At 43.2% G+C, this 12197-nt stretch overlaps 1 protein-coding gene across 7 annotated transcripts in view; it reads left to right on the top strand.

Moving 5' to 3' along the window:
* The window catches only part of LOC124133383, a 73475-nt gene that overhangs the window by 39593 nt on the left and 21685 nt on the right, over positions 1 to 12197 (top strand). The window contains exon 1 of one of the 7 annotated variants that reach the window (XM_046497776.2): positions 507 to 683. The exons of 2 other annotated variants lie outside the window; for them this stretch is intronic. Coding sequence is in view for 2 of the 5 variants with exons in the window: in XM_048401138.1 (XP_048257095.1) it covers positions 11818 to 11956 (139 nt within the window). In the remaining 3 variants the exon portion in view is untranslated. 4 more of the 7 variants (XM_046497777.2, XM_046497778.2, XM_046497779.2 and 1 more) reach the window with 4 other exon arrangements.

Genomic DNA, 12197 nt, shown 5'->3' with positions numbered 1-12197 from the left:
CGCATATCTCAACACATAGTACGTCGTGGTCCCGTGAAGATCAGGGGTAGAATAGGTCTTCAGCAACCCATTCTTGTCGTAAGAGGCGACTAGCGGGATCGGGTGGTCAGGCTCGCTGACTTGGTTGATGCATGTCATCGTATCCAAATTGCGAGGATCAACGCTCATGATGTCAATCACTAGATTGTCTGGTCCAGACTCGAATATTTAGAGACCACCGTCATATAGCTAGAATATTGCTGAGTGCGGCGTTAAACAACAAACAAACAAAACAAATAGTACTTCGTGTCAACGTATACAATACTGCTAAAAGCGGCGTTGGTCCACCACACACAACACTTAGTCGGGACTAATTGATATTACATATATACAAAGCTCAATTCATCGATTCATTATTAATTCATATTTTGATCAACAATACCCAAGGTCGATGCAGCTGAAACATACCTGTCCCCACCCTACGCGACCACGCCCAGTTCCCCCCCAACTTATCCATTCAGCAAATATACCCGTTGTGAGCCAACAGCTTGTGGAGCGAAGCAAAGCAGAGAGAAGTTGTATTGATGTGCGCGATGACACATTCCTCGCCGACACACGGCAGTCAGTCTGTCGCGACCCGCTCCCAGGTGTGACCCACCCTTGTCGGATACCTAATGCTGCCTCTGCCTGCACAATCTATCCAGGTAGGTAGACGATCCACCCCGCTTGCCACCCCACTTGCAATCCCAAGTACATCAACCAAGGTCGGAGTACTGCCCGTTGTGAAACCCACGCTCTGGGATCTATCGATTGACCTACGATTTGTAAACAATGGTATTTCAATTACAAACATAAGGTAAGAGTATGATACCGATCTTGCGCTCAGCCCTGTCACTGAGACGTGGCAAATATTTGTCATTTAGATATATTTGTTTGGGTATTAAGGTTACTTCACCGACACACACTGCTGACCCATTTTAAATGTGCGGCAATTGCGAACCAACAACGCCATAATACTACCTGTTCACCTGAGGGCAGGACGCTTCCGAGCGGATCTCGTTATACCGCGCGTTATAGGCACCGTGGCATTGTTTTACATTTATCATAGTGACAGACGCTTCCCAACCCTGTCAGGGATATTTTGGACAGGATTTGTCGACACTAACTGGTTCAGGAAAGGAGGGGGGCATTGTTTCACGGGAGGGAACCCCGGTTCAACCGCCTTGTGTTCTGGATAGGCGACCATGGACTTACGTTGTAGTGTTCTGTCGCAAACTTCATTTGTATAGGTAGGTGTTCTACAGACGTTTAAGGCAAAATACGTACCTGAATTGTCGATCAATATATATTTATATTACTTATGAAATATTCGTGTATCATGTTACCGTAACCTGTCTAGCTCTTATATAAAGGTGTCACCATGTGACTGGGCTGTTGCTTGATGACATTACTTTCGAAACTAAAGCTTTATAAATTTATTTGGATCGTACTGACGTATGTTTTCAGAAACCCTTACTGACATTTACTGATATTTACAGCGATAAAACTCCAGGTATGGTGTTCGTCGTTGTATTCATTATTAATTAATTATTTATATATCCTGCCTGTTGTTTAATCACCGGACTATTGATAGTGGCTGCTTCTTGGCGTGTACGGCTGACCCATAGCCATCCTCAACCTATGGGTCTATACGGGTGGATGTCATTCTTATATAGCCACAATCTCTCGGGTTTGCGTTGGATTTGAAATCGTTATACTTCCAAACCCTTCGTCATAAACATATTCACAAAAGTCGTTTTATAATGTACAAAAAAAGTATTAAAAAAAGTACTAAAAAGTAAGTTCGTTATATCCGTTAGTTCGTTATAAGCGTGTTCGTTATAACCGTAGTTCACTGTACCTATTTGCTCACACGGATATACCGTTTGTTTGAAACAAACGTACTGAAAACTGCCGTGTAATGCGCCGTGAAGAGATGGCTGCTAAGTCACCCACCATACAGAGAACAAGTATTGTATATCTTTTGTGAACAACTTCCTTGTCTGTTCAGTTTAGGTCAGTTCAGTTCCAAGTCTCGTGTTACCCCACCCGTCGAGCAGAGTCGGTATAGCCTACTGTTCAGCTTGTTTATTATGTAAGGGGTGCACGAAATGGCTGCACCGGCTTTGGTACAAGCGTCAGGTGTATTCAAGACACGGCAGTCAGTTTTTGCCTCAACCAGCACCCTGAGCACTATACAGCAGGGGGCTCTAACACCATTGGAGTGGAAAGCTGCCTTTGTATAAATAGATGCTATGGTCACGATAAACGACCCGGCACCGTCACGGTAGCAACTTCGTGTCCGCCATGACGATCGCGAATAGAATCTAATAGATGTTGATCTGCTCTTTCGATAAAGGCCGATGTGTCGTTTTTTTTGTTTTATTATCGGAACAGGCTTCCGTAGTTTTATATTGAAAGTGTTATTTTTTTACAAATATTACAAAGGAGGTCCTGTTACATAAATCATGTGACGGTCATATTGTGGAATAAATGAGATTTTTATGTCAGTATATACACGATGATTGTATCGCTATGTTCTTCCCTCAATCAGATAGGTCATAACATTGGGCGTGTTTGCAACAGCACGGTACCAGTTAGGTCAGGCCACACCCTTTTCTATAACATGTCAATTCAAAAAGTCAATATTTTTTATATTAATATTTCAACTTTATGTGTAGTAGTTTTGAAATTATCGAAATTGGAGTAGCAAAATTGATATTGTCTTGAATTTAATGGCTTTTAGTGGTCTAGTGACTCACCAGTCACTGAAAAATTAAACACTTCAAGACGACGCACTTCCTGAACTTGCCTGCAGTCTGTTGTTGGTTCAGGTATTGATTGATACAGTGGTTCCTTGTTCAACAGACTGCAACTTATTCATTGACTGCTTTCAAGGTTCAGTCAGTCACATTGTTTACAAATGGATTGACAATGCCGGGAATTTGGGTTTTGTTCTCCGATATTCATTGATGAGACGTGCTGTGAAAGATGAGTGAGTGAGTGAGTATGGTTTTACGCCGCTTTTAGCAATATTCCAGCAATATCTCGGCGGGGGACACCAGACATGTGCTTCACACATTGTATACATGTTGTGAATCGAACCCGGGTCTTCGGCGTGACGAGCGAACGCTTTAACCACTAGGCTACCCGCTAAAAGCGGCATAGAAACATACTCGATCACATATCTCTCTCCTCTCTCTACTCTGTTGTTATACGCCGCACTCAGCAATATTCCAGCTATATAACGGCGGTCTGTAAATTATCGAGTCTGGAGCAGACAATCCACTCATTGACATCATGAGCATCGATCTACGCAACTGGGATGCAGTGACATGCATCAACCAAGTCAGCGAGCCTGACCACCCGATCCCGTTAGTCGCCTCTTATGACATATATCTCAAAGGCTTGTGTGTATAGATAGGGATTACATTCATTAAATCATTTTAGATGATCTTAGACATGAACATGAACATCAGTTGTATGTAGAAGATAAATCTATGTGTAACAACCGTGACAGCGGGTACTGTCTTTACGTCACCAAATCCCAACCCACCCCACCCTCCCCTCTGGGGCGGTCGGGTAGCCTAGTGGTTAAAGCGTTCGCTCGTCACGCCGAAAACCCGGGTTCGATTCCCGACATGGGTACAATGTGTGAAGCCCATTTCTGGTGTCCCCCGCCGCGATATTGCTGGAATATTGCTAAAAGCGGCGTAAAACCATACTCACTCACTCACTCACTCACCCTCCCCTCTCGCAGTACACACAGGTGAATACAACGGACAAACTGTCAAGGCCGAATATAGAATTACTCCATATACACACTGACTCGCACTACTACTATAAATAACTTATTGTTATTGATTTGATGCATATTGTATGACATGTTGACATTTATACTGATCTTGTTTGCAACGCATACCTATTTTGTGTGTGTATCGTAGGTAAGCAATTCGTAAGCACGTAACATAACATGCGAGTTGAAGACTTCATTCAAGTCAGCGCTAGTGGCCTTAGACTAACATCTAGTCTCTGAAATGAACAAATCGTACATAAAAAAACAGTTGTTCAGTTATCTTAATAAAAATATAATAAAAAGGAGCCCAGTGACTATCTTTAGATACTGCAGTGATCTAGACTTGCCAAACATTATAGACTTGCATGGGCTGTATTTGATTTATATTTGTATCAGGGTCTGTAAGACAGACTATAGTGGCCTCTACGGGCTTCAATATCTTTATAATTGTGGCTATATTGACCTCTGTTACCCCGGGCGGGGCAATACCCCGTTTATCGCTCGCCTGTTATAACACCGTGCTTATCACACGCCTTCCAAGTGGTCAGCGAGGCGTGACCAGTGGCCCTCATGGTCAGTCGGTCGTTTCATTGCATTGTTAACACGATACTCGTATGTTTCTGAGGTCGATGGAGGAGATGAAAGTGCACTTCAAATGAGTGAGTGAGTGAGTAGGGTTTAACACGGCTTTGAATTGTGTTTCAATTATATCACGGCGTTAGTGCACTTCAAAGGTAATCTGGTACGACTTATTGAAAACTCACGAATTGATGCGTTGTGTAATGCATTTTCATTTGCCTGAAGACGGCTTGAGCAAGAAAGCATTCTTATTTTATATCTCGTCTCATTGTAATATATATCTCAAGGGCTTGTAAAAAAAAGCAATGTCGTAGATTGTGAAGCAAAACCATTATGTAAGTGCGACGTATTCGTCGTCTTGACGCGGTAACATATGTGAATATCTTGTTGTCAATGACAGTGTGACACCTTTGTTGTGGTCTAGGGCAAAGCGACACCTGTGTTGTTGTCTAGGGCAGAGTGACACCTGTGTTGTGGGCTAGGACAGTTGTCACCTGTTTTTTGGGCTAGGACAGTTGTCACCTGTGTTGTGGTCTAGGACAGTGTGACACCTGTGTTGTGGTCTAGGACAGAGTGACACCCGTGTTGTGGTTTAGGACAGTGTGTCATCTGTGTTGTGGTCTAGGACAGAGTGACATCCGTGTTGTAGTCTAGGACAAAGTGACACCTGTGTTGTGGCCTAGGGCAGAGTGACACCTGTGTTGTGGCCAAGGACAGAGTGACACCTGTGTTGTGGTCCAGGACAGATAGACACCTGTATTGATGTCTAGGGCAGAGTGACACCTGTGTTGTGGCAAAGGACAGAGTGACACCTGTGTTGTGGTCCAGGACAGATAGACACCTGTATTGTGGTCTAGGACAGAGTGACACCTGTGTTGTAGTCTAGGACAGAGTGACACCTGTATTGATGTCTAGGACAGAGTGACACCTGTGTTTTGGTCTAGGACAGATATACACCTGTGTTATAGTCTAGGACAGAGTGACACCTGTGTTGTGGTCTAGGACAGAGTGACACCTGTGTTGTGGTCTAGGACAGTTGTCACCTGTATTGTGGTCTATGACATATAGACACCTGTGTTGTGGGCTAGGACAGAGTGACACCTGTATTGTAGTCTAGGACAGAGTGACACTTGTGTTGTGTTCTAGGACAGAGTGACACCTGTATTGATGTCTAGGACAGAGTGACACCTGTATTGTAGTCTAGGACAGAGTGACACCTATGTTGTGGTCAAGGACAGAGTGACACCTGTGTTGTGTTCTAGGACAGAGTGACACCTGTATTGATGTCTAGGACAGAGTGACACCTATGTTGTGGTCAAGGACAGAGTGACACCTGTGTTGTGGTCGAGGACAGAGTGACACATGTGTTGTAGTCTAGGACAGAGTGACACCTGTGTTGTAGTCTAGGACAGAGTGACACCTGTGTTGTGGCCAAGGACAGAGTGACACCTGTATTGTGGTCCAGGACAGAGTGACACATGTGTTGTGGTCGAGGACAGAGTGACACCTGTGTTGTGGTCGATAGTGTGGGATCTACAAAGACCCGCGTTGACACAGATATAGACACGGAGACGTGTGGACACAGCCACCACTCGGCAAGTGCCTATTACCGTCACAATACGCTACACACTTCACCAGGCTGTGCCACACATACCCACAGCCACTCGCGGAGGTAATTACATCCCAGTGTGAAACATACATACACAATGTCCATTTCACATTGATCGACAGCTGGTGGTAACATATTTCAGCATCGTATATTTCAGTATTAAAGCACGCCATGCACCGATTATATTCAGGTAATGTAATTTTTTGAAGTCGTAATTGCTCGATAGTATTACGAAATATGAAGTTACAATTCAATTTGGCAATTTTCGGCTCGCGGTGAAAACCAACAGAATGGTTACACATAAACCTCGATCACGCTGGCAGTCTTATGGCGAAGTGGAAATTAGGTCCTAATTTGTCTGGAGAGTCAGGTCTAAATGTCTATGTCAATACATTCGTTCACGCCAGGTGGCAATCAAAGGTAGGTACTCGGCTTGTCAAGTCCGGCTACCTGTTGGTATTATTTATACCGTTGTAATCACTTGAGTTGTTGACTCACTCTGAGTACCCGTGTGTCAATACCGCTGATTTAATACCAAGTCACACAGCCCCACTTCACCATCAGCTGTGTGGCAATTAAACTGAAATATACAACTCCACATCTCTGAACGGTGTCTTTTAAGTGTAGGCAAAGATAAGTTTTATTTTGTTTGTTTGTTGTTTAACGCCGCACTCAGCAATACTCCAGCTGTATGACGGCGGTCTGTAAATAATCGAGTCTGGACCAGACAATCCCGTGATTGACATCATGAGCATCGATCCATGCAATTGGGATACGATGACATGCACCAACCAAGTCAGCGAGTCTGACCACCCGATCCCGTTAGTCGCCTCTTACGACAAGCATAGTCGCCTTTTACGGCAAGCGTGGGCAAAGATAAGTATTTTCGGAAGAGTTCTTCCTTTGGTATTATTTGGGTGGTAAGTAAGGGAGAATGGCTTACGCTTTTAGTAATATTCCAGCTTGTCGGGGACACCTAGCCTGACTTTAAGTCACAAAAATAAAGTTATCTTATTTAAAAATATATATCTACAAAATTAAATAAATCCAAATGGAGATCAGACCAATCCTTTATTTCAGGCTGAGGAAACCTAGACTTGCCAAATCATTCTAGACTTGAGTTGGACTCCTTTTTCAATTTTATTCTCTAGGGTTTTGGAGAGAGGTTGGTAGGCGTGTGTTGATTAAACCTGCATTTTTGGTGTGATGAGGAAACACTTTAATCACGAGCCTATCCTGCACTTGGTCTCATGTGTATCAGCAACCTCGTTATGTCAATGTTGTATTTATGTCACACAAACTATTGGTATCAATAAGGAAGGTATGTAAACGAAGGTTGACAGAGAAATATTTCCCTGACTCAAAGGTATGTGTTTTCACAAATGATCATCATTTTGTCATAGTGTATAAAAAAAATCTACCTATCACCACTTCAGGTTTAGAATCCTGCAATATAGACTTGCTATAATCTTAGTGCTAAGGTAATGGGTTAGCCATTGGTTAGAGTTCTTAGTCATGTGTACCCAAACAAGGCTAGGGTTTACTAGTTTTAGTTAGTCTGTCATACAGACCCTGATACAAATATATCCAATACAGCCCATGCAAGTCTAAAATGTTTGGCAAGTCTAGATTACTGCAGTATGAAGAGAGTCTCTGGGCTCCTTTTTATGATATTTTTTATTAAGATAAGTTAACAACTGTTTTTTTCTGTAAGATATGTTCATTTTAGAGACAAGATGTTAGTCTTTAGTTAGTGTAAATGTCGGTTTAGGCAAGCGGGCCCTGCCTAACAGTAAGCCTGTGGTTGAAGTTCTGGTATAGTCTCACTGTTACAATAACAAGGCTGTCATGTGGGGATGTGAGTGTATATTATCGTCAATTGTGGGAGTTGTTAGCCAGACGTCAGAAGACAATGCCGGGCTCTAGGGCTATCCTTTATCTATGAAACAGATTATTGGACAGTGTGCAATTTTCTCTGGCTGGGGGTCGCTCGTGATCAATGACAGAAGCAGCCATTGTATCCGACCTGTAATTTGATCAACTCAGGTAGATGCATTACCATGGCAACGTGACCGGGTGGAGCACATGTGGAGCACATGTAATAAGAATGTCTATTGTTGATGGCGATGCTAGCGAAGGAGTGGTGGAATATATGAGTGAAAGGAGCATCGGGGACCCAGTGGTTTAAGGTAGCGCATTACACTGTGTGTTATTCCCCAGCTACCGGGTCCGATGAACTTGGGTTTGAATCGATTGGTCATCCCATATCAGGGGGCGGTCGGGTAGCCCAGTGGTTAAAGCGTTCGCTCGTCACGCCGAAGACCCGGGTTCGATTCCCGACATGGGTACAATGTGTGAAGCCCATTTCTGGTGTCCCCCGCCGTGATATTGCTGGAATATTGCTAAAAGCGGCTTAAAACCATACTCACTCACTCACTCACTCATCCCATATCATGTCAATGTCCCCACACTCAGTCCCCGCCTAGTTCCACTAAACGTCCTTGACCTTGACCTTTGAAGGGTTGTTTCATTTCGTGACGTCACCTGAAACAACATATGGGAATTTGTAACAACTTTCCGTCCTGTTTAGTCATTGTACTTTCAAACGAATGTTACTAGTATGTATGGAAATGCTTACTGACGAAATAAACCGGAAGTTGATATATGCGCTTTAGAACGGTAGTTGTATTATAGTCTCATTTAAGTAACGACGCTATACATGTCAAAATGACACCCTCCCTCCCCCCTCCCCCCCCCGCCCCCCCCCCCCCCCCCCCTTCCTCCCCACTTGCCACCCCGCCTCAAGATCAATCCCCCAACCTGTTTCCATCTGTCCCCCAATCGATGTGTCACCGCCACCGCTTCTACCCAAAAGTATTTAGCTAACATCGATCGTCTCGACCCATGTGTCACTTTGTTTCCGTTCAACATGGCTTTCACATTTCTGGGCAGTTCAGGAATCCGTGCAGTGAAAATCTTTGTCTGATGGTCGATCAGTTGGGTAAATATACCAGTTTTTTTTTCTCTTAGTTACGATACCACTATAAGCCGCCAGGTAAGCGTAAAACTCATTTAGGTTCTTTACAACTTATGAGATTATATTTTTATGGACTCATTGTTCCTATAGGAAATAACCTAGCTTGCACTCAGCTGATATCCCAATAATAGGGGCGGTGGGGTAGCCTAGTGGTTAAAGCGTTCGCTCGTTACGCCGAAGACCCGGGTTCCATTCCCGACATGGGTACAGTGTGTGAAGCCCATTTCTGGTGTCCCCCGCCGTGATGTTGCTGGAATATTGCTAAAAGCAAACAACAATAGTACTTAAATCGGTTAATTTACCTAGTTTTGTATCATAAATAACTGTGATAGGGTCTAGCCTTCTATAGTATATGGAATACAATGTGTCTTGTGCTTATCTGGTATCGCCAGTGTTGAATGGCCCACTTTATCAATATTCAATAATAATGCAAATAATTAACCGCATTCAAACATGTTCATACATGATTTCTGTTTAAAGCGCAGTGATGTAGGTATCAAGTTGATATAAATACATCCGTTAATAGACAACGTATGAAATATCATCTTAATACGTGTGCATGAATCTGTTTATCAATTTCAAGATTATTTGTGGGCCGGAGTCAGGTGGATCGGGTGTTAACGGTACATAATCACCGTTAGTCTGGGTGTTGATATCACCGTATCATACCACATACACAGATGATATTTAATTGACATTTATATATTTTATTACGGAGGTACGCCAAGAATACACCAGCTTTCACGTGTGTACCTCCATAAAGGCAAAAATATATTTAAGTCAGTTTTTATAATTAAGAAGTCATCAATAATAGCTTCACTGACTGCTTGTTTAAGTAGTAATAAAGACACTGTAGACAACGATACGAATTTGGTGGAATGGTTCAGCACATTTATGCAACACAAGCCCCGCCCCTTCTTTTGCAGCCAATCAGGAAACAGTAGGCCGGACGTAATGTTTTCGGGTTTATGGAAAATAAATGCAAAAAGACTTGTTTGGTTAGTCGGTCAAATGCTTTGAAAACACTTGCAATTTATTCATTGCAATTTGATCAGCTGTCGTGATGCCTTAAGTTATGTCGGGGTATCTTTGTGGGAGTAATGGATACTGAGCGCTGTAACTTCATGGGATGCTGTCATTACTCGATCAGCCTAACTGTCAGATGTCAATTTGTAAATAGTTCGTGGACAGGACATTGGTCAAGTCTCTAGCTGCCGATCTGCCAGTGTAACTAGTACTGGGACGGAACATAGAGTAATGTCACTCTCGCTATTTGCCGAACTGTAGATATTATGTGAATGGTATGTAGCGTTATGTCACTTTCGCTATTTGCCGAACTGTAGATATGTGACTGGAAACATAGTTGTGTCACTCTCGCTATTTGCCGAACTGTAGATTTGACTAGAACATACAGTTATGCCACTCTCGCTATTTGCCGAACAGTAGATATGTGACTTGAACATAGTTGTGTCACTCTCGCTATTTGCCGAACTGTAGATTTGACTAGAACATACAGTTATGCCACTCTCGCTATTTGCCGAACAGTAGATATGTGACTTGAAAATAGTTGTGTCACTCTCGCTATTTGCCGAACTGTAGATATTATGTGAATGGTATGTAGCGTTTTGTCACTTTCGCTATTTGCCGAACAGTAGATATGTGACAAGAACGTACAGTCATGTCACTCTCGCTATTTGCCGAACTGTAGATATGTGACTTGAACATACAGTTATGCCACTCTCGCTATTTGCCGAACTGTAGATATCAGTGTGAGAAGCACGGGACCAGCTTGAGAATCCCCGGCCATGGACCGGTACACATCGTGACGAGACACAACCCAGGAATGTAGGATATGCCGGGTGTGTGACCATCAAGTGGAAACAAAAATAGACGCATGAGTTACAGTTATTACCTGAGTCAGTGTATGGCACCCGGTTCCGTGCGCCCGACCCCGACCCACCCGCAACATGATTAACAGCTGTGCCGTGAAGAGCGTCCATTACCCCACTAGTACATCGGTTTGTGTGTCGGGGTGGCATTAATCGCATTCGTGTTAGGGCATTTTATGGAACAATTTAGTGAGAAATTCAATTTACATTGAAATCTCATCTCTCAGGTAGACTTGTTTGTACACGAGTTAAATGTATGAGGACAATTTCATGATGATAAAGCTGTCGAGGAAATCGACAACGAGGATATATTGTTTATTTGGAATGATGAGGATGATGGTGACGAGGATGATGACGATGGTGATGACGATGGTGATGATGATGATGATGATGATGATGGTGAATGTGATGCTGGTTGTGATGTTGTGATGATGACCACGACGATTTCGTCGAGTGAGTATGGTTTTACGCCGCTTTTAGCAATATTCCAGGAATTTCACGGCGGGGGACTTCACACATTGTACCCATGTGAGGAATTGAACCCAGGTCTTCGGCGCGACGAGCGAACGCTTTAACTACTAGGCTACCTTACCGCCCCTACGACGACCACGACTGCGACGACGACGACTACGACGACGATGATGCTCATCCTGATGCTATGGAGTACATGCAGCTGTTCTACAACTGTAGAGTAAGCAATATGATGATACAGAGGACTTAACATTGACAGTGCATTTTGACATTGAAAATATCGGCATATGATATTAGAGGGTATTACCCGGACTAGTAGAAGAATGCGTCAAGTGGCCTCAAAGCTTTTCCTATTAATATCAAATCAATATTACCAGAACTTGCCAAACCACTCCGTCATTCACACCCCTGTCTTAAAATGGCCTCTTCAGCCTCTCTCGGTGTGGGAGATTGTCTGATGGTATCGCCGATTGGTATTGATTTGTCCCTCACTCAGACAATAGGTGACAATTACCTGCTAATTAACCACGTCTTGGAACACCAGGTGAAAACAACAGGTATGTTTGCCCCAAATCAAACATAAATTCATGGAGGAATATCAGGACTATCTATATTTAATATAGCAGATTATTGTTCGCAAATTTGCTATTTGTCACAACGTATGCTCCCTTACATTATCCGGATCGTTACAAACTGGTTCGTGCGTGGTATTGCTCGCTTTGTAATCATTGTAAGAAATGTAAATATTGGTTGAGCAAATTATTTAGTTTGTTGGTTACCTGAGGCGATTCGGGATCG

This window comes from Haliotis rufescens, unplaced genomic scaffold, assembly GCF_023055435.1.
Source record: "Haliotis rufescens isolate VD_foot unplaced genomic scaffold, xgHalRufe1.0.p SCAF_21, whole genome shotgun sequence".
Taxonomy (NCBI): Eukaryota; Metazoa; Mollusca; class Gastropoda; order Lepetellida; family Haliotidae; genus Haliotis; species Haliotis rufescens.
This window is presented reverse-complemented; position numbering and strand designations above follow the sequence as displayed.